The sequence below is a fragment of the Mesoplodon bidens genome (genome assembly GCF_964165515.1).
Source record: "Mesoplodon bidens genome assembly, chromosome: 3".
NCBI lineage: Eukaryota > Metazoa > Chordata > Mammalia > Artiodactyla > Ziphiidae > Mesoplodon > Mesoplodon bidens.
The window spans coordinates 4,790,278-4,812,097 of record NC_138178.1 but is presented as its reverse complement, the minus strand read 5'-3'; the positions used below and the strand labels follow the sequence as shown (position 1 = coordinate 4,812,097).

The 21,820-nt window shown below is 39.4% G+C and overlaps 1 protein-coding gene across 1 annotated transcript in view; it reads left to right on the top strand.

The window, feature by feature from the left end:
- The first annotated feature begins 9,115 nt into the window (after positions 1-9,115).
- The window catches only part of STAM (signal transducing adaptor molecule), a 65,147-nt gene continuing 52,442 nt past the window's right edge, over positions 9,116-21,820 (top strand). The window contains exon 1 of the mRNA XM_081226972.1: positions 9,116-9,341. Coding sequence (XP_081083098.1) covers positions 9,302-9,341 — 40 coding nt within the window. The 5' untranslated portion in view covers positions 9,116-9,301. The remainder of the gene's footprint in view (positions 9,342-21,820) is intronic.

Sequence of the window (21,820 nt, the reverse complement as noted above, 5' to 3'; positions counted from 1 at the left end):
GTTCTATAGTCATATTATTGTAAATAAGAAACTCATTCTCGAAGAACAATTTCATACCTTACAAAATTGATAATGAAAACGAAATGAAAGATACACATATGCTATTATAAACATTAATTATGTTAGACTAAACACAATATAAAAAGTAGTATTTTAAGTGCTCCTTTGGGGAACATTTGCTACATAGGCGCAGATATAGCAAGGGAACTTTAGAATGAAGCTGCCTTTTTCCTTCTTATATATTTCCTTACAGTAAGCACATTCATTTTTCACTGTGCCCAGAAACTTTGAGCTACCTTCATAATTGGAGTCATCTGTTTTGAAAATCTGTGGCTTATTTTAACATGCCCGGAAGCCTCTGAAAAGTCTTTTTGAATGGTAAATGCTGGGGAGGAGCAGATTCCTTGGTGACGTCTTCATTTGCAAAGAGCCTTCATGATACACCAGGTGCAAACTGAGTCAGCAGAATCACCATAAACCCTCACCAACTGTTGAGTGTTGCTAATCCAGTTACCCAGTCATTAGCAGTTATTAGGTTAAAGAAGATGTATAATCTTTATAATAAGGGGTCAAAAGTGGAAGTCAAGAGTTGAGCTATAATAAATCAAGGGAGTTTATATTTATTATAAAACTATCTTTTGTTGTGAAAAGGCTATTTATAGACCCTTGCATTTTACAGATTGGTCCGACCTGCTCAAAAAAAAACATGTTAAACCATGTTAGTCAGAAGAAGCAGTTGTTTTAGAATTATTTATTAGGAGAGCCTGGGGAGGTGGGGCAGTCTTGCTGGGGAATGACCTGAGGGTGTGGTTTTCAAACATTTTTACCTTCACTCATATTTTTAAGTGATTGTCTAAAAATGTTTCATCAAAACTATAAATTGTTGTAAAGGATATTCTTGCTGGTGATTTTTAAACAGCTTTATTGAGGTGTAATTGACATAAACTAATCTGTACATATTTAAAATGTACAATTTGATAAGTATTGACATATATATATCCATGAAACTACTACCACCACTATCAAAATAATGAAGATATACCATCAACCCATCCCTTCCCAATTTCCTCATGCCCCGTGGTCATCTCCAGTGAATCCATCTAGACTCAAAGTTAATTTTGTTAAAGGATTTCAACAAGAAATTACATTTCTTTAATAGAAATAGAGCTATTCAAGTTAACTATTTCTGTCCTGAGCTTTAGTAGTTTGTGCAGTTGAAGGAATTTGCCATTTCCTTTAAGTTATCTAATTTATAGTCATAGAGTTGGCCATAATACTCCCTTATTATCTTTTTAATATCTGTAGCATCTGTAGTGATGTCACTTCTCTCATTCCTGAAATTTGTAATTTGTACCTTTTCTCTCTTTTTTCCCTCATCAGTCCGACTACAGTTTTATCAATTTTATTTATTGCCTTTTATTTTCCTCTATTGTTTTTCTGTTTCCTTTTTCATTGCTTTCCTCTCTGATGTTTACTGCTTCCGTTCTTCTGCTTTCTTTGGGTTTCATTTGCAATTTTTTCTGGATTCTTAAAACAAAAGCTGAGACAATTGATTTGAAACCTTTTTTTCCAGTATATATGCTATATTATAAATATCCCTCTAAATACTGCTATAACTGCTTCCCATAAATTCTGATATGTTGTATTTTCAATATCATTCCATTCACAATGCTTCTTATTTTTCATTTTTATTTCTCCTCTGACCAATGGGTTATTTAGAAGTGTTACTTAGTTTCCAAATATTTGGGGACTTTTAAATATTCTTCTGTAATTTATTTTTAATTTAATTCTATTGTACTCAGAAAACATACTTTGTATGACTTGAATCCTTTTAAATTTATTGAGATTTGTTTTATGGCCTGGAATATTCTCTATCTTGATAAGTATGTCATGTGCACTTAAAAAGAATACGTAATCAGCTTTCATCAGATGTAGTGTTCTATCAGTTTCAATTAAGACAAGCTGGTTGATAGTTTTATTCAAGCTTCTACAGCCTTACTGACTTCTATCACTATTGAGACAGGGGAGTTGAAATTTCCAACTATAATCATGGAGTTGTCTATTTTTCCTTGAAGTTCTATCAGTTTTTGTTTTATGTTCTTTGAAGTTGTCACTATATGCAAAACTATATAGTTTTCTCATATTCTCTTGATTATTTGACTCTCTTTTCATTAAAAAGTGATGTTCTGTATTTCTGGTAATAGTCTTTGATCTGAAACCCACTTTGTCTGGCATTAATATAACTGTTCAAGTTTTCTTTTGGTTAGTGTTAGCATGGTACATGTTTATATACCATGACATAGTCATGTATTTAAACTAGGTTTCTTGTAGATAGCCTGGTAATTTTTGATTAGACGTCAGACGTTGTGTATTTTATCTTGTCAGGTGATGCATATTTTTGGGTTCCAGCATGTCTCCAGTGCTCGGCCCTGTCAACCGTAACCACCTTGGCCCCTCTGGACCTGCAGCTCTGTTTTCTCATCTCAAGGAGACGGAGCTCTATGCCATGGCCTGGAAACTCTATCCAGGCAGTAAACAAGGGCAATCATAAGGCTCACTTTATTTGTGTCCCACCTCTCAGGGGTTACTCTCTTTTTTGCCTGATGTCCAGGGTCACTGACAACTGTTGTTCATATATTTTGTCTGTTTTTTCTCTTGTTTCCAGCAAGAAGATAAATCCAGTCTCTGTTATTCCATCTTGGCCAAAGGCAAAGTCTGAAACCTATATTGCTCTAATGCTTTATCTTGACTTTAGCACTAAGACCATCATTATAATATTAAGTAGTAGTGTGAAAATGGGCATTCTTGTATGGCTTCTTTTTATAGAAAAATCATTCTCTTTCACCACTGAGTGCGATGTTAGGTCTAAGTTTTTTGAAGATGCCTTTTGTCGGGTTGAGAAATGTTTCTTCTATTCTTAGTTTGTTGTTTTTATCACAAAGGCTTTTGAATTATGTCAAATGTATTTTTCGGTACCTATTGAGATTTTCATATGATTTTTCTCTTACATTCTGTTAGTATTGTCAACTGCATTGATTGATTTTTCAAATGCTAAAGTAACTTTATATTCCTGGGATACTCTCTCCTTAGTCATGATGTATTCTCTTTATAGTCCTGTAAATTTCTTTTTTAAAGGATTATTATTTCTGTTAATGAGGGATATTATTTAATGCTTTGTTATAATGTCTTTGTTTGATTTTAGTGTCAGGGTAATGTCGGCCTCATAAAATAATTAAGAAATTGTTCCCCATTGAGGTATTTTCTAAAAGATTTTGTAGATGTTTGATATTATTTCTTCTTTACAAGTTTGATAGAATTAACTATTGAATTCATGGGTCTAGAGATTTTTGTGGAGTGTAACTAAGAATTTAATTTGTTATTGATAATATGTATATATATATATATATATATATATATATATATATATATATATATATATATGTTTTCAGGTTTTCTGTTTCTTCTTGACCCAGTTGTGATCATTTACATCTTTCAAGGATTTTTTTTCCCCTTTTGCCTATATTGTCAAATTTATTGGTGTAATGGTTTTTAAAAGAATATTTCTTTATGAATGTTTTGGTTTAATATTATTTAATTTCTGCAATGTCTTAATTATAGGATCTATAGTCATGTTGCTTCTTTAATTTCTGATACTGGCAGTTTATGTGTTTCCTCTTTATCTTTTGATCTAGGTAGAGTGTTATCAATTTTATTGATTTTTTTAAAAGATTAAATTTTGGTTTATTTGATTTTCTCTATCATTTGTGTTTTATTTCACTGATTTCTGGTTTTATCTTTATTATTTCTTTTCTACTTGAGTTCTTTCTCTATCTTCTTAAGGTAGAAGCTTAGCTCATTGATATTAGATGTTTCTTTTCTAATATCTAATGCTTAAACTATTCCTCTAAGCATCACTTTAACTGCCTCTCACAAATTTTGATTTGTTTTCACTTTCATCCAGTTCAAAATATTTTGATTTTTCTTTGACACAAAGGTTATTTGGAACTGTTCTGTTTAATCTTTACATAAATTGAAAATTTTCAGATATCTTTGTTATCTTTCTAAGTTAATTGTTTTAGTCAAGGAACAAAATCTATTTAATTTTATCCTTTAAATTATTTTGAGTCATTATAAGGCCCTGCATATTGTCTATCTTTGTTACTGTTCTGTGTCTATTTGGCAAGAATGTTATCTTGCAGAATTTGGGTGGGCCATCATAAACGTCAATTTGATCAAGTTGGTTGAGAGAGTTCTTCGAGTCTTCTAATTACTGATTTTCTATATGTTCTATCTTTACCTGAGAGAGGAGTATTAAAACAGCTAACAAAACTATGGATGTATCTATTTCTCCTATCAGTTCTGTAAATCTTGCTTCCTTTTTTTCCAGTTCTGTCTTTACGTTGATACACAATTGATATTATTATGTCTTCTTGGTGAATTTATGCCTTTATCATTGTAAAATGTCATTTATTATCCCTTTTGGTAATTTTGGGGTTTCCCCTCCCTGTGGCACAGTCCAGAAACTGACCCTGGACAGAAAGCTGTGGCAATCATAGGGCTCACTGCTTGTTCCCTTTCTCCTTGGGATCCCAGTCTATTGGTTTAGGTCTGAAATCAGTTGTTTCATATACTTTATCCAGTTTTCTCTTGGTTATGATGAAAGGTAAGTCCAGATCCTGTTACTCTCTCATGGCTGGTAAGAGAAGTGTGCCAATTTAATCGTGACATATTTTATTACTACATTTAACAGATATTTATGGAACACTTAGTGGAAAGTCTGGAAATATCAAGATAAGAGAGTCACAGACCAATGCTATACAAACAAGTAAAAAGTTATAATAGTGTGGCAGCTTTCAAATATGGCCCCCAAATTCTTTTATACTCCTCCACCGAAGGTTGGAGTTTATTTCCTTCCCCCGTCAGTGCAGATGCTGCCACAGCTTGACAAGTAGAATATGACTGAAACCCTGCTGTGCCCACCTCCTAGCTCAGGTCTTAGAAACTGGAGGTTTTCTCTTCCTGCCTCTTGCAATGTGCAGCCTGATATGCTGACACATAGGAGGTTCCCTGTAGGTGTTCTGGGCTGCAGCCCCAGTGACCCCGCCGACTGCCAGTATCAGTGGCCAGACAGGTAAGTGTGCAAGCTTTCGAATGGCTGCAGCCCCAGGTGTAAAGTCATCCCAGCCTTGAGCCACCCCTGCTGACACTGTGTGGAAGAAAGTCAAGCTGCGCCTGCAGAGCTCTGCCCACTTTTTTGATTTGAAAGCAAAGGAAATGATTATTGTTGTCCTAAGTCGCTAAGGTTGGGTGGTTTTTATGTAGTAAAAGACACTCAGAACAAATATAATACCATTAAGTGCTATGATAGAAACGGCCAATAATCAACTAACAAATACTTATTACATGCCTAGTACAGGTCAGGTGCTGAGTTAGGAAAGGCTTTTGGGAATTGGAATTGAGTGGAAGTTTAGAGAGGGTATGGAATCAGAGCAGGAAAGGCAGAACGAATTGCTTGTTTGAAGACATGGAAAGTATGGGGGCATCAGAACGACTAAAGTAGAGGGGCTGAAAAAAGACTTAAAAAAAATGAGGGACTTCCCTGGCAGTCCAGTGATTAAGACTCTGTGCTTCCTGCAGGGGGCATGGGTTCGATCCACATGCCACTCAGTGTGGCCAAAAATAAATAAACAAACAAACAAATAAATAAATAAAATAAAATAAAGAGATTTTCAGGGGCCAGTTCTGTAAGGATGTAATAATGCTAAGGAATTAGAATTTAATTATTTAATGACTGTATTTCCCATAAGCTATACTCCATAAAAGAGATTTTATCCCTATGATATTTCCAGCATCTAGTGTGGTACTTCGTACACATAAGGAGTTAATAAATATTTATTAAACGACTGAGTGACTGAAGAACCATATGAGAATTTTAAAGGAATAACATAATCAGATTTGTGTTTTAGAAAAATCATTCCAGCAGGGGTGTGGAGAATGGTTTGGAGACAGGTAGATGTATTAACTCAGCTGCCATGAGAAAATACCATAGACTGGGTGGCTTAAACAACAGAAATTTATTTAATTTTTACCATTCTAGAGGCTGGAGTCTGAGATCAGGGTGCCAGCATGGTTAGGTTCTGGGGAGCTCTCTCTTCCTGGCTTGCAGATACAGGTGCCTTTTCATTGTGTCCTCACATGGCAGAGAGAAGAGAAAAAGGAAGGTCTCTGGTGTCTATTCTTATAATGGCACTAATCCCACCATGAGGGCCCCAACCTCATGTCCTCATATAAACCTAATTACCTAATTATCTACCAAAGGCTCCATTTCTAAATGTCATCACGTTAGGGGTTAGGACTTCAACATATGAATTCTGTGGGGACACGATTCAGTCCATAGCAGTAGGAAAAGAGAAAAACATAGTAGGAGATGAATGTAATAATTCATCCAAAGGATGATAAGAGTGTGAACTAAAGTAGTGTTAGTAACATTCCTAGGATATTTATTTTCCTAAACCTTAGAATTATAGTTTTTTCCTGGAGTAACTCCACTTGCATGTTGCTGTCTTGTTTTTAAAGACAGAAGAATTTTCAAAGTCAAACAAAAAAAAGGGATTTAACATTTTAAAATTAACCATGGAATTTCATAAACACATATTACAGAAACACTTGAAAGTGTCTCTACAACGTTTTAAAAACTATGGTAAAACTAAAAGTGAAACTCATGTAGTTTTAATGTTTCAAGGGATAATAATGGAATGCTAACCTCAAAATGCAAACCACTTGCACTTTTTCTATTTGGTTTTATGTTAAATAATATTAAAAATGTTTATTCTTTATAGCATATTAATGATAAAAGCCCCAAAGAGCTATAACCATTCTTCTAGGTCAGAATACATAGATAATACTATCAAGATAGTATTAGTTGTGTTATTACTTCACTATTTCCAGTGCTCACATATTGATGATCAGGGCTTGAACAACTTGATCACTGGCTTATCGCTGGCAACAAAATTATTCAGTGAAGCACAAAGCACATCCAAATGCATCTTCATAAATATTTGGCTGTGATACACGGCGATTATGATAATGTGCCCCAGACACTAATGCCCGGGAACAGGTAGACACCTGTTTCTGTCAGCCCAGTAATCAAGAACCGGTTTTTGAGAGAGAATGCTCTGTTTCACATATCAAGAGTGATGTTTTGGAAGAACTGTCTACTCATCATAATGAAACACAAGCAAGTTTTGGTACTGGCTCCTTAAAATGTTAAGAACCGGTGGCATTAATGTACCACATTTTTCACATTGCTGTGTTAACTTTTTTTCTGCTCTTGAAAGACATATAGAATTATCACTAAAATATCTGGAAAATATAAAGTGCCTAAAGAGCAAAATATCACAAACCTTACCATTCAGAGATAATCGTAATATTCTCACCTATTTCCTCTCAGAATTTAAAAGTTGGGGGTATTTTGTAATCTCATATGGTTTTGTAAGCTGCTTTTACAAACTTATGTATTTAGATGTCTATCTATGTAAATATAGATCTATATTATCACCTTTAATAGCCGGGGAGTTTTTACATTGTGTGTACTACGATTTACTGAACCAATACTAGTTAAAACGATTACTTACACTTATTTAGCGCTTGCTGTATGCTGGTCACCTAAGGGCTTCGTTTGTGTGAATCCATTTGATCCTCACAACCTGATTATTACTCCTGTTTCATACCGATGAGGAAACTGAGGCACCAAGAGGGAAGTAGTGTGTCCAATCCCTAATGTCGGGCATTTTCGTGTTTAACAATGCTCTGATACTATAAACAAGGTTGCCATGAATATATTTGTTCACGTTCTTAAAGAACGTCTTTAGGATAAATTGAAAAAAGTAGAATTGTTGGGTCCAAAAGTATTCACGGTTTTAAAAGCTTGTGTTACATACTTCCAGATATTTCTCGTAGGGAGACTGTAATAATTTCATCCAGCATTGTGAGTGTACGATTCCCCACATCCCTCTTTTTCATCTTTGTCTCAATGACAAACACGTATCTAAATGCTACTCTAATCGTCATTTTTCACTTTTAGAAATGGGACTTCATTCTTAATGGATGTTTCTAAGCCCTCCTCGTATTCCACAATACCAATCCTATTGTCCACACGTTGTAAACGTTTACATGCTACATTGGGAGGTGCTCTAATTTTGGTAGACTTACATAACTTCAACTTACATGCAAGATGCTCTAAGTTCCTTCCAAGAGGGATGCAAAAATCTCTAGAAGATGCTGCTTAACATTTCTACAGGATATAATTTTTTGTAAAGTTATAAATAAAATGACGAAATAGTTTAAGTTATTACGAATCACTAGTCAATCGCTAGCTCCATTTTTCAGTTTTCTCTTTTTGCTCGGTTTGGGGCGGGGGGGCGGGTATCGCAGGCTTCTGGGGCTGTGCCACTGCTTTGCCAATCACCGTAATCGCTTAGTGAGTGCACAGTCAGTCAGTAGGTGCCAACGCCCAGCCAGAAGTGCTTTTGACCGAGCCTCCGAAGCGGGCGTTCGGGGCCTCTCGGGAAGGTGCCAGCGCAGCCTCAGCCGCCGCGAGCAGCCGCGCGCCCGACACACCCCTCGTGGGGACTCTGGCCAAGCCGCCCCGCTCACATGACTTCACCGAGCAAGTTCCTCGTCACCGCAGGCAGAGAATTGAACTCACAGCCCTTTTACTTAGATGCCCCCGAGTGAAGGGGCTTCCATCCCCCTCTCCAGGGACCACAAAGTTGTGACAACCGACGGAACGGGTGGGAGAAAGGGGTCGCCCCTCTCCCCAGCCTCGACCCCTTTTCTTTCTACTCAGCAGCCTCTGATTCACTCCTGGGCTCGCTAGTCGGCTTCGGCGCGCCCGGAGGACCCCGTCCTCCGGAGGCTCACGACCAAGGCCAAAGCAGGAAGCGCAGGCATCACGGCCACTCTCCCGTGTGGCTAATCAAAGCGGGGCCGGGCGGAGGGGGCGCTGGGGTTGGGCCGGTTTGGGCGGGGCAGGTTCCGGGCAGGTTCTGGGCAGGCGGCGCCGAGGGCGCCCAGATTCCCGACAGGCTCCGCGCGGGGGGCCTTCGCGGCTCCTCCGCTCCAGTCGCCGCCGCCGCCGCCGCCGCGGTAGCTGGGGGTTGGTGAGAGGAGGAGGTGTCGCGGACCCCGGGGGTCCGTCTCGGTCGCTGTTTTTGCCTGAGGAACCTTCTTTTCTCGGTCGTACGCTGACTCCCGCGGTGTCGAAGGGGAGTCCCTGCGGACACCTCAGCACGCAGTGGAGATGCCTCTCTTTGCCACCAATCCCTTCGATCAGGACGTCGGTAGGTGCTTCTGCCGCCCCCTGTCCCCCCCGGCGGACCGCGAGCCCGCTCTGCCCGCTCCCGGCGGACGGTCTGGACCCCCGGGCCGGGCGAGTCCTGCCCCTTCCCTGAGGCTCTTTCTGTAAGAGTTTGGAGGAGGTTGGGGGCTCGGCGCATCCTCTTGGAAAGAAGGGGGACTGTGAGAGCCTGGGAAACGGGCCTCGAGCTGGGGCTGTGGGTTCCGAAAGAACTGCTGGAGAGGTGGGTGTCGAAGGCCGCGGAGGAGCAGCTGGGGCGGGAGCTGGTGCTGGGACGGTGCTTCTGGGAGGACACAGTCGAGAGCTAGGGAGTCTCCGCTAGTGTACGATGATAAGTCCTATGATAGAGTGTTTCCCGGGACACAGTCAGACGTCTGGAACTAGGGGAATGTTTTAGGTTGGCTTCCTTAGGGGACTTTAAAATCTGTGATAGAACTGTAGCGGCAGGACAGAGCTTCTGGTTCAGGGTGGACTGTCAGAGATCTTGGGAGAGAGTGATGAAGATGGAATACTTGGCAATAGTGTAGACGTCGTGGAGGTCCGGAGACACTGGGCTGCCTTCCTTGGGTAGGTCTCAGTACTTTAAGTGTGGAAGAGGACCTGGGATCCGAAAATGCTAATTTGTTCTGAATTCGAAATGGTCTATTTTTGGTTTTCTGAATCATCGGTTTTAAGAACTGATCATACCAATTCAACAGGTTAGTTTGTCTGTGTGTGTGTGTGTGTGTGTGTGTGTGTGTGTTTTCCTGGTCTGAGGGTAATAATTACAGGAGTTTGAGCTTTCGGGGAGAGACTTTTGGGGTGATTTGAATGCTCCTAGCATTTGGGGCACACGCGTGTGGAGTGAAAGCAAGTTAAATACCGTGCCTAATTGCTAGAGTAAAGAAGAATAAGGACACCCTAATGGAGGTGCTTTTCATGTCTTTGTATATGTTAATGATAAAAGGTTTGAATCTTCTTTTTAACTCTAACTTACAGCCTGCCACTGAAGCTTGAAGGTTTGGGTTAAGACTAGAAAAAGGTTCAATCCCATCCCTGCCGCTGCCTAGCTCAGAGTGGAATCATGGGCAAGTTACTGAAGCCCTTTGAGTCCCAACGTCCTCGTCTTTAAAGAGAGGGAAAACACATTCTGTTTGTGGTTTAGTGGAATAGTATGTGTAGAGGGGCCTCCTACAGTGCCTTTATATGGTGGGCACCGACTAAATGATAGCTTTCTTCGGTTCCAGTTTAAATGAATGTCCTGAATGTTAGCAGTGGATGGAACTTTAGAGATGACTAGTAATAGTTAATAAATAAATAATTGGGAAATTACATTTAATTTAATAAGCACTTGGTACACACTATTTACAGGACACTGCTCAGTGACATAAGAGAGTGATGAATAAGCAGCATGCTGCTGCTCTCAAGCAGGTTTATAACTTACCACATTAATTTCCAGGGCAAATGCTTAAAATAAAACAATTTCTTAATACCTTCTTCTTCTGTTTCCAGCACCTTGATCTAGTTTTCATGTTCGTATGTAATCTAGCTTCCAGCTACCCAATCACCTTTGTATCCTGTTGCCTTTTGAACCCACATTTCCATTGGATTCTTAATGTCACACCTTTCCCAGTAACTACACCACCCAGTTCAGACACAGGCTCCTTCTTGCTTTTATACTTTTGCTTGTGTTATTTCTTCTACCTTTCTTCACCTACTTATGATTAAAAGTCAGCTCAGAATCCAACTCATACCTGAATCATTTCCTGATTACTCTAACCTAGGGTTTCTTATTAGTGACACCACGGATGGTTCGGACCAGATAAATGTCTTTGTCGAGGGCGTCTGTCCTCTGCAATGTAGGGTGTTTAGCAGCATCCCTGACCTCTCCCCATTAGATGCCAGTGGCACCTCTCCCCACCGAAACGCCAGTTATGATTTAAAACATCTCCAGACATAGCTAGATGTCCCCTGGGGGCACAAAATAGTTTCCAGTTAAGAAACACTACTCTAGCCCACTGTAATCTCCACCCTTTTCAAAACTCCTGTGACACTTTTTGTCTTTACCAAATTATTTCGCATTAAAGATAGTTATATCTTGTATTAAGCCCCTGAACTCTTTTATTGGTTGCCACAGAATAGGTGCTTAATAAAAGTTTGTTGAATTGAGAACGTGTCCATTGAGCCTATAGACGGTAAGCTTCTTGAGTGTAGGAACATGGTTTTGCTCGAGAAAAGCTTACTTTTTGTTTGTGTTTATTTTGCTTTTGTTTGTTTTTGGCCACACTGCTGTGTGGCTTGCGGGATCTTAGTACCCCATTGAACCTGCATGCACCCTCCGTAGTGAAAGCGTGGAGTCTTAACCACTGGACTGCCAGGGAACTCCCAGAAAAGCTTACTTCTTAAAGTTAGGTTTTAGTGTTTGGATCAATTCTCTCCTCATGATCCATGTATCAAAATATCGTGAAAGTTTATCTAAGAAGACCTGCCGGAGACCCCAGCAAATCATCCTTGCACAGAGTCCAATAGACTCCCATTTAAAATTTTTCACTTGTATAGCATGCAGAATATAGTATGTAGAATACATTTAACAATATTTCTTCTTACTTTGTCCATCAGTGAGTATGTCAGTGATATTAAAGTACTCCCACTAACTCACTTGATATATTTATCACTTAACATTAGCATATATTTTTACTACTTCAAAATTAATTGCCTTTAGCTTTATTCATCAATAAACTGAAATGGTAAATCGGAAATTTACATACTGATTTATACCACATAACATTTCATATAAAGAGATAAAATACTGGTGATCACTTTTCCTTTGAAGAAGCGCCTAAATATGTTATTAGAATGTGAGCTCCATGAGGACAGGCATTTTTGTTTGGTTTGTTCACTACTGTATCCCTAACACGTAGACCAGTCTCTGGCACTAATAAACATTTAGTAAACACTTACTGAATACATGAATCTCATTTTGGATGTTACATTTCTTGCTAAGTTCAACTCTTAAATTATGAAGATAACTCATTCCATCAGGCTTCTATTTCAGAGTCCATCGGTCAATTCCTAGTTCATTTCTTTGTTGATCTCTTAGCATTCCTCTTTGATGTACTTTATTCACTTGGTTTCCAGGACACCAAACTTTTTCTGATTTTCTGCTTAGCTCTTTTTTAGTCTTTTTGGCTTCTCTGTTTTGTGACTTCCAAATGTTCAGTTCTAGAACTTCTTTTTTGAGACTTTTTTTCCCCTTGGAGTCTTAGGAGGCAATTTAGCTTTGCACTAAGAATTCAGACTCTGGAACTACACTGCCTGAACTCAATTACCAGGTTTGCTGCTTACCAGCAGTGTGACTTTGGGTTAGTTTCTTAGATATTCTGTGCCTCCGTTTCCTTATCTTTAAGATGGGATATAGAGATAATAATAGTTTTTGGTTTCTTCCCCAAACCTGCTCATTCCTTCATCCTTTCCTATTTCAGTAGATGGCACCGTTGATATTTACTGTCACTCAACTCTAATGTCTAGGAGTCATCACTGATTCTTCTTTTTCCTTCACGCTTCATATCCATGCTATCAGCAAGATCTTCTGGCTCTACTTTAAAAATATATCCAGAATCTCATCACTTCTCCTTGTCACATCACTATAATCTTACTCCAGCTATCGTTCTCTTTCATAGACTGTGGCAGGAGATTTCTAGCAGGCTTCTTTGCTACTACTCTTGCCCCTTACAATCAGTTCTCATTTACAAAGGTCAGTGATCTTTTAAAAACCTTAGGTACTGTCATTTGCCTGCTCAGAACCTTCCAGGAGCTTCCCGTCCCACTTACAGGGAAAGGCAAGTTCCTTAGTGTGGCCCATAGTCTGGCCTTTCCTATGTCTCTAATATGATGACAGTCTCCACTCTCTCTCATTCTAAGCTTCTTGGGTCTGAATATGACAAGCTCATTCCTGCCTCTGTATCTATATTGTGCTGTTTTCTTTGCCTACCCAGGTATTTGAAGGTCTTGATGTCCATCACATCATTCAAGACTCTGTTCAGAAGAGTTTCTAAGAGAGGCTTTCCCTGATTACCTTCTGTAAAAAATATCCATCTTTACCCTCTGTGTCCTTGTTCCATTTTGTTTCTTTATAGTACTCAACTACCTCACATTGATTGATTGGTTGGTTGATTGATTGCCGCCTGTGTAGAATGTAAACTCCATAACGACAAGAACTTTTCATTTCTATTCCTAGTACTTCAGGGACAGTGCCTGGTACATAGTAAACACTCCATAAGTATTTATTAAAGGATCAGTTATTTATATCTTGCGATCTCTCCAGTCTTGCATATCTGTTTGGTGTTCTAGTATCACCTAAAAAATCAGTTTATCAGAAAACTGAACTTATCTTTCCAGTCTAGTTCTTCCTTCATTATGCGGTTATTTTATAATGTTCTACTTATCTTGATTTGAAACCAAAGAGGCATCTTTGAATCATTACCCTGCCTCTACCAAATCATCATGTCTTTGTTGTTGTTGTTTTTTGCAGTACGCGGGCCTCTCACTGTTGCGGCCTCTCCCGTTGTGGAGCACAGGCTCCGGACGCGCAGGCCCAGCGGCCATGGCTCACGGGCCCAGCCACTCCGCGCCATGTGGGATCTTCCCGGACCGGGGCACGAACCCAGGTCCCCTGTATCAGCAGGCGGACTCTCAACCACTGTGCCACCAGGGAAGCCCTGGTGTGATGGAAAAACCTTGCTTGGGCTTTGGGTTTAAATTGCAGGTGCAGCATTTGCTCTTAGTAAGTGGGCAAAATATGGACATAGGCAAGTACAGAACCCCTCTGAGTTTACTTTCCACTTGTGTGAATAGGGATAAAAATATCTACCTCAAGGAGTTGCTATGAGGAACACTTAAAAAACACAGGACGTTCTAACTCTTTACTGGAGTTGAATATTCCAATTCAGCATGTTCAAACTCATATTCAAATTTCTCTTCTCAAGTTCACATTTCCTCTGTTCTCATGACTGGTACTTCAGTTTACTTAGTCAGATATGTCAAGAACCTGGGAGTCATTCTTAAATTCTGTAGTTGTAATTTTCTACATCCCCATGGCAAATATATACTGTCTACTGTGTCCCAGCCGCCCTGAACGTGCCCTGCAGGATTCTGGTGCTGCCGTAGTCTGTGTGCTTCTCCTCCTGATAGCTCTTGAGTCCATTCATCTGTCTGTCCGTTCAGGCCTCCCCTCCTTTCTGTTCTCATCGCCACTGCCCAGCAAGTTTAGCTTGCTCTCACGAGAGTCCGGTAACTCTGTTATTGCTGCCTCCAGTCTGTCCCCAGTCATTTTCCAGGTGACGCTGATATTTCTAAAATGTAAATGTAATCATATGGCTCCTCTGATTAAAATAGTTTACTGAATCTACAGCTTTTCACAGGAATTTGAACTTTTCAACATAGCATATAAGACCTTGTAGCATGTGGCTCCTTTTTTTGCCTCTTCAGTCTCCGCTCTTTTCCTCAAGCATATTTCCTTGTTGTTTCCTTGTTGTGGGCTCAGCGGCCATGGCTCACGGGCCTAGCCGCTCCGCGGCATGTGGGATCTTCCCAGACCGGGGCAGGAACCCGTGTCCCCTGCATCGGCAGGCGGACTCTCAACCACTGTGCCACCAGGGAAGCCCCGGGTTGCATTTCTGATCTGTGTATATAAGTTTGAGTCAGAGCCTGATCCTATTTGTGCACAGGAGAATGTTTAGCATAGTATCTGTTAATGACTGTACCAGACTCTCCTGGGTGTGCCTTAATTCAGATCATCCTTAGTTAGGATAATAAGCAATTTGTATTTTAACAGACATAAGCTTGTCATTTCTAGTTAACTATTTACTTTCTAATAAGTTAAGTTTTAATAAGCTTAACTATTCTTAAACAGAGTGATAGGTTTTAAGATTTAAGTGTGTTCTTTTTAAAAAATGCACTAAAAAAACTTTATTTTATTTATTTATTTATTTAGGCTGTGTCGCAGCATGTGGGATCTTAGTTCCCCGACCACGGATCAAACCCGCGGCCCCTGCAGCAGAAGCACGGAGTCCTAACCGCTGGACTGCCAGGGAATTCCCCTCTCATATACTTTTTTTAATTTTTTAATTTATTTTTTATTTTTGGCTGCGTTGTGCCTTCGTTGCTGCGTGTGGGCTTTCTATAGTTGTGGCGAGCAGGGGCTACTTTTCATTGCAGTGCGCGGGCTTCTCATTGCGGTGGCTTCTCTTGTTGTGGAGCACGAGCTCTAGGCACGCAGTCTTCAGTAGTGTGGCTCGCGGGCTCTCGAGCGCAGGCTCAGTAGTTGTGGCGCACGGGCTTATTTGCTCCGCGACATGTGGGATCTTCCCGGACCAGGGCTCGAACCAATGTCCCCTGCATTGGCAGGCGGATTCTTAACCACTGCACCACCAGGGAAGTCCCCACCCCTCCCATATACTTTAAATCATCTCTAGAATACTTGTAACCCCTAATAAAATGTAAATGCTATGTAAATAATTGTAAGTACAATGTAAATGCTATGTGAATAGTTGCCCACACACAGCAAATTCAAGTTTTGCGTTTTGGAAGTTTTTGGAATCTTTTTTCTGACTATTTTTGACCTGTGGACGCTGAATCTGTGGACTGTAAGTGTTAGACTGGAGGATATTGTTCAGCATGACTCACTCAGTCTTCTTGGCCTTCAAAGGTATTGGGTGTTTATGGGGTAGGGCTCTGGGATTCCTCAATTAGAGCAATTCCACTTGAATTTACTTCACATATTGGTTTCCTTTAAGACAAATTTTTTGTATAAAAGAGATTGTTGAATAATAAAGAATTTTACTAATCTTTGTCCCTGTTTTCTGGAAGGGAACCTCTAAATCGTTGGAATTTCCTGAGTGATAGGAGCATCTTATCACTTAACCCAACTCATGGTGGGTTCCTGGGACAATACCTTGGTTTATGCTAGAGAGATGACTCAGCATGGGGGCTGGTGGCTCCAAAAAGACTAACCTTGTGATAAGAGGCTGGGGCTTTGAGTCACAGGATATCAGCTAGACCTCCAGAAAGGGGGAGGAGGCCTGGAGGTTGAGTTCTAGGAGGTGGCCAATCATTCAATCAACCATACCTTCATAATGAAACCCCAATAAAAACTCTGGACACCGAACCTCTGTTGAGCTTCCTGGTTGGTGATACACACTGATGTGCCCGGAGGATGGTGAGTCCTGAGGGCACAGAAGCTTTGCATTTGAGATCCTCCCAGGCCTGGCCCCATGCGTCTCTCTTCATTGGCTGGTTGTCATTTGTATCTTTTATAATAAAACTGTAATTATAAGTGCTTTTCTGAGTTCTGTGAATTATCGAACCTGAGGGGATAGTGGAAACCCCTGAATTTGTAGCCAGTTGTTCAGAAGTGCATGTGGCTGGAAACCCCAGAGCTTGTTTCTGTGTCTGAAGTGAGGGCAGACTTGGGGAGTTCTGTGCCCTCAGCCTGTGAAGTGTGTGCTAACTCTGGGTAGTCAGCATCAGAATTACATTGTAGAGGGTTTCTGCATTGAAAAGTAAAATTTGAAAACCATTGAAGTAGATGCTATTAAAGGTCTATGTTTCTATGACTTTTATAGATTCATATTGCAGTTACATGATTAGATTTCTTATTTATTGAGCATTTAGGCCGAAAGCATGAATATTGAAATAATTACCCAACATAGAAATTGTTATTTTCAAGGGATTTACAATTATGGAAGCCTGAAGGTCAGTTTGACTCAGTTATCCTCTTGGCATACCTGCCGGTGAGAACAAATTAAACAGCATTTAAACATTTGCTTTCAAAGTAACCCATTTAGTTTCCAGAGTAATGTTAAGTTTCTCATTATATTTTCTTCTTTTCCCTCTTCCGAACCATTTTTACACATTGGCAGTAGATTCATTTTTTTCTTAAAAGTCCAGCTTTGATCAGATTGTTTCCTTGCTCAAGATTTTCTAGGCTTTCTGGTGTTTCTTGAATTAATACAGATGCCTCATTTTGTATTTTGGGTCTTAGAGTGCTTCCTGCCTTTCACAAAGTAGTCTCTATTTCAGCCAGCCTACATTCTTCTTTATATTTCTCTTCTGTTTTCATAACTTTACTGTATTCACTTAAATAGAAATAAGAGTTTATTGTTAATCCTGTTCTCCTCTGTCTTAGTTTCTAAATATATTAAGAATGCTTTCCTGATACTCATTCTCTCTCTCCTCCCAGGTGTTTACCTTTTTTCAATTTGCTTTAGGCTTTGTAATTTTTTTGTGATATTTTTTTCTATATATACTCAGGTCTCTATCTGTTGGTTTCATTTTCCATTTTTATAGTCTGAGCTACTTCAGATAGGGTCTGGCCTAGACTAGACACTTATTCCATTTTGTTGCATATCTGTCCAGCTTTTGTAATTTCCTGCAAAGAAGTCACCTTACCATGATCTCAGATGTTTTGGACATTTGTGTTAATTCTTAACAGGAATTAATTTGTGTGAATAATCTGCTTTTAGAAAATGGTAGGGTAATTGGACATAGGTACCCTATCTGCCACTACCCATTGGTTATCACCCACTGCCGCCTTATTATTTATTCTATGGGTAGTTCTCCATGGCAGTGACTAACTGGCAGGTGTTGCTATATCCCTTGGGATCGTGATATGTCTCAGGTATTGCCAACCTACAAAGAATTTGGACCGAGTTGGCTGTTCTGTAGTTTCTGCTTTTAAACTGGCTATGACTGACCTTCAGCTCTCAGTAATGAGTCACAATGGGGAAGTAAGTGTTGCCTGTTGAACGAGGTAGCAAGGCATTGAGGGGAATAGGGGATCAGGAATTTCGTTATCTCATCACCAAGACCTATCATTATAGGTAAGACTCTTGCCATGGATCAGGCTTTCTACCCCCAAACCACCTCAGGTTAAAAAACATGTAAATATTAGTGAAAATCTTGGAGATGCTGTCTTTTAACATATCTGTTCTTGGCATGACAGTGCTCCAGTCAAGACAGGTTACCTTCTGCTTTGGTACAGTTTTTGTTTTAGAAGATAACAGTTATTTCTTTCTGAAGTTTTTTTTTTTCCTCTTACATAGGCTCTTGTTCTAAGTTGCTTTCTTCTGCGTTGGATTTGCTAGTATTTTGTTGAGGATTTTTGCATCTATTGATATTTTCATGAGAAATATTGGACTGTAGTTTTCTTTTCCACCAATGTCTTTGGTTTTTAGTACTAGGGTAATACTGTCCTCATAGAATGAGTTACGAAATATTTCCTCTGCTTCTATCTTCTAGATGAGATCGTAGAGAATTGGTATAATTTCTTACTTAAATATTTGGTAGAATGCACCATTAACTTATCTGTGCCTGGTGCTTTCTATTCTGAGGTTACTAATTACTCGTTCAGTTTCTTTAATGGATATAGGCCTATACAGATTGTCTACCTTTTCTTGTTTGTGATTTGGCAAATGTGTCTTTTGAGGACTTGGCCCATTTTTTCCTAGGTTATCAAATTTGTGGGCATAGAGTTGTTGCTAATTACTATGTGTTTTTATTCAACACGACCAAGAAGTTTTTCAGTTTTCAGTGAACACTGACTAGATGTCCCATATATTTAGCTCAATTCTGGCACTATCTATCTACCTAGGGAGAGTATCAGGTTCCACAGGTTAAGGGCTCAGTCGTACAAGACTATCTTCACTCCCCACTTCAGGTGCCAGTCCAGGATGTTACCTGTGCTTCTGACTGACTGGCTGTAAATTGGAGGCTCCCATGATTCACCCATAGTAGTATTCATTTAATATCCTTTTTCTGTCCATGAACTCTGTAGTGAGGTCCCCTCTTTCATTTCTGATGTTAATAATTTGTGTTTTCTCTCTCATTCTTTTTTTTTTTTTTTTGGTTACCCTGTCTATCAATTTCATTGATCTTTCCAAACAACCAATTTTTGGTTGTACTGATTTTTCTCTCTTTTCTGTTTTCAATTTCATTGATTTCTTCTCTAAATTTTTTCCTTTTGCTTACTTTGGATTTAATTTCCTCTTCTAGTTTCCTAAGGGGGAAGTTTATGGTAGAGATTTTAGATTCTCTTTTCTGATGTATAAATTCAGATTTCCCACTACGCATTGATATCAAATGCCTCCCACAAATTTTGATAGGTTGTACTTTCATTTTTGTTTAATTCGTAATATTTTAATATTTCTCCATTTTTTGACCTGTGTATTATTTACAAGTGTGTGTCATTTAATCTTCACATATTTGGGGATTTCCCAGCTCTTTTGGTTAATGATTTCTAGTTTAATTCCATTGTAGCCTGTGAGCAGACATTGTATGATTTCTAGTTTTTTAAATTTGTTATGGTGTGTTTTATGGCCCAGAATATGGTATGTTTTGTTATGTTCCAGGTGAGCTTGAGCAGAATGTATTCTGCTGTTGGTGGATGAAATAGTCTACGGATGTTGACTATATGCAATTGATTGATGGCGGTGTTGAGTTCAACTATGTCCTTAAACTGATTTTCTGTCTACTGGAACTGTCCATTTCTGACAGAGAGGTGTTGAAGTCTCCATCTATAATAGTGGCTTCATCTGTTTCTCTTTGCAGTTCCATTACTTTTTATTTCAGTTATTTTGACAGTTTGTAGTTAGGCACATGCATGTTAAGGATTGTTGTCTTCTCTGAGAATTGACCCCTTTACTATTATGCAATGCCTCTGTCCCTGATAATTTTCCTTGCTCCAGGGTTGGCTCTGTCAGAAATATAGCTACTCCCACTTCCTTGTGATTAGTGTTAGCATGGTATATCTTTCTCCATCCCTTTATTTTTAATCTATGTGTATCTTTATATTTAAAGTGGGTTCTTGTAGATGACATATATAATTGGATTTCATCTTTTGATCACTCTGACAATCTCTGTCTGTATTTAGACCATTAACATTTAAAGTGATTATTGATATTGTTGAATTAATATCTACCATGTCTGTTACAATTTTCTAGTTGTAGCCCTTTTTCTTTGTTCCTGTTTCTTATACTTTACCCCCTGCCTTTTGTGGTTTTAACTGAGCATTTTATATGATTCCATTTTCTCTCTTTTTTTAGCATATCAGTTATACTTTTTTTTCTCCTTTCAGCGTTTACAATATACATTTACAACTAGTCCAAGTCCACTTTGAAATAACATTGTACCACTTCACTGGTAGTACAACTCACCTTCTAGTAGCAAACTATTCCTAATTTCTCTCTTTCGTTCCTGGTGTCCTTGCTGTGATTCATTTCACTTATACACACGCCTGCACACACATACAAATGCGTACACACACACGTGTATACATGTCTCCTATATCCTCTCCTTGGAGAACTTTTGAAAACATTTCTTGCAAAGCTACTCTGCTATCAATGGGTTCCCTCAATGTTTCTTAGTATGAGAAAGTCTTTATTTCTCCTTTCCTTGTGAATAATTTCACAGGGTATATAATCCTAGGTTGGTGGTTATTTTCTCTCAATGCTGTTTGATTCCATTCTCTCCACACTGTTTGATTCCATTCTCTCCTTGTTTGCATGGTTTCTGAGATGTCAGGTGTAATCATTATGTTTATTTCTGAATAGGAAAGGTATTTTTTTCTGCTGGCTTCTTTTTAATTTTTTCTTTATCTTTGATTTTCTGCAGTTTGGGTGTGATATGCCTAGGTGTAGAGGTTGGTTTGTTTGACAATTATTCTGCTTGGTGTTCCTGGAGCTTCCTGGACCTGTGGTTTGGTGTCTGACATTAATTTGGGGAAATTAATTAATTTGAGTCATACTTGCTTCAAATATTTCTTCCATTTCTTTTTCTCCTTCTTCTCTGGTATTCCAATTATGCCTTTGTTACAGCTTTTATAGTTTCCCACATTCTTGGATAATCTGTTCCAGTTTTTCTCCCCCCTGCCAGTCATTTTTTCTCTTTGCTTTTCAGTTTTGGAAATTTCTATTGACATATCCTCAGGCTCAGAGATTGTTGCCTCAGCCGTGTCCAGACTGCTGATGAGGCCATCAGAGATACTCGTTTCTGTTATACTATTTTTGATCTCCAGTATTTCTTTTTGTTTTGTTTTGTTTTTTTGCATACGCGGGCCTCTCACTGTTGTGGCCTCTCCCATTGCGGAGTACAGGCTCCGGACACACAGGCTCAGCAGCCATGGCTCACGGGCCCAGCCGTTCAGCAGCATGTGGGATCCTCCCAGACCAGGGCACGAACCCGTGTCCCCTGCATCGACAGGCGGACTCTCAACCACTGCGCCACCAGGGAAGCCCTCCAGTATTTCTTTTTGATTCTTTTTTAGAATTTCCATATCTCTGCTTACATTGTCTATCTGTTCTTGCATGTTACCTCCTTTTTCCATTAGAGCTCTTATTAGCATATTAATCATAGTCTTTAAAATTTCTGGTCTGATAATTCCAACATCCTTGTCATGTCTGAGTCTGGTTCTGATGCTAGTCTGGTCTC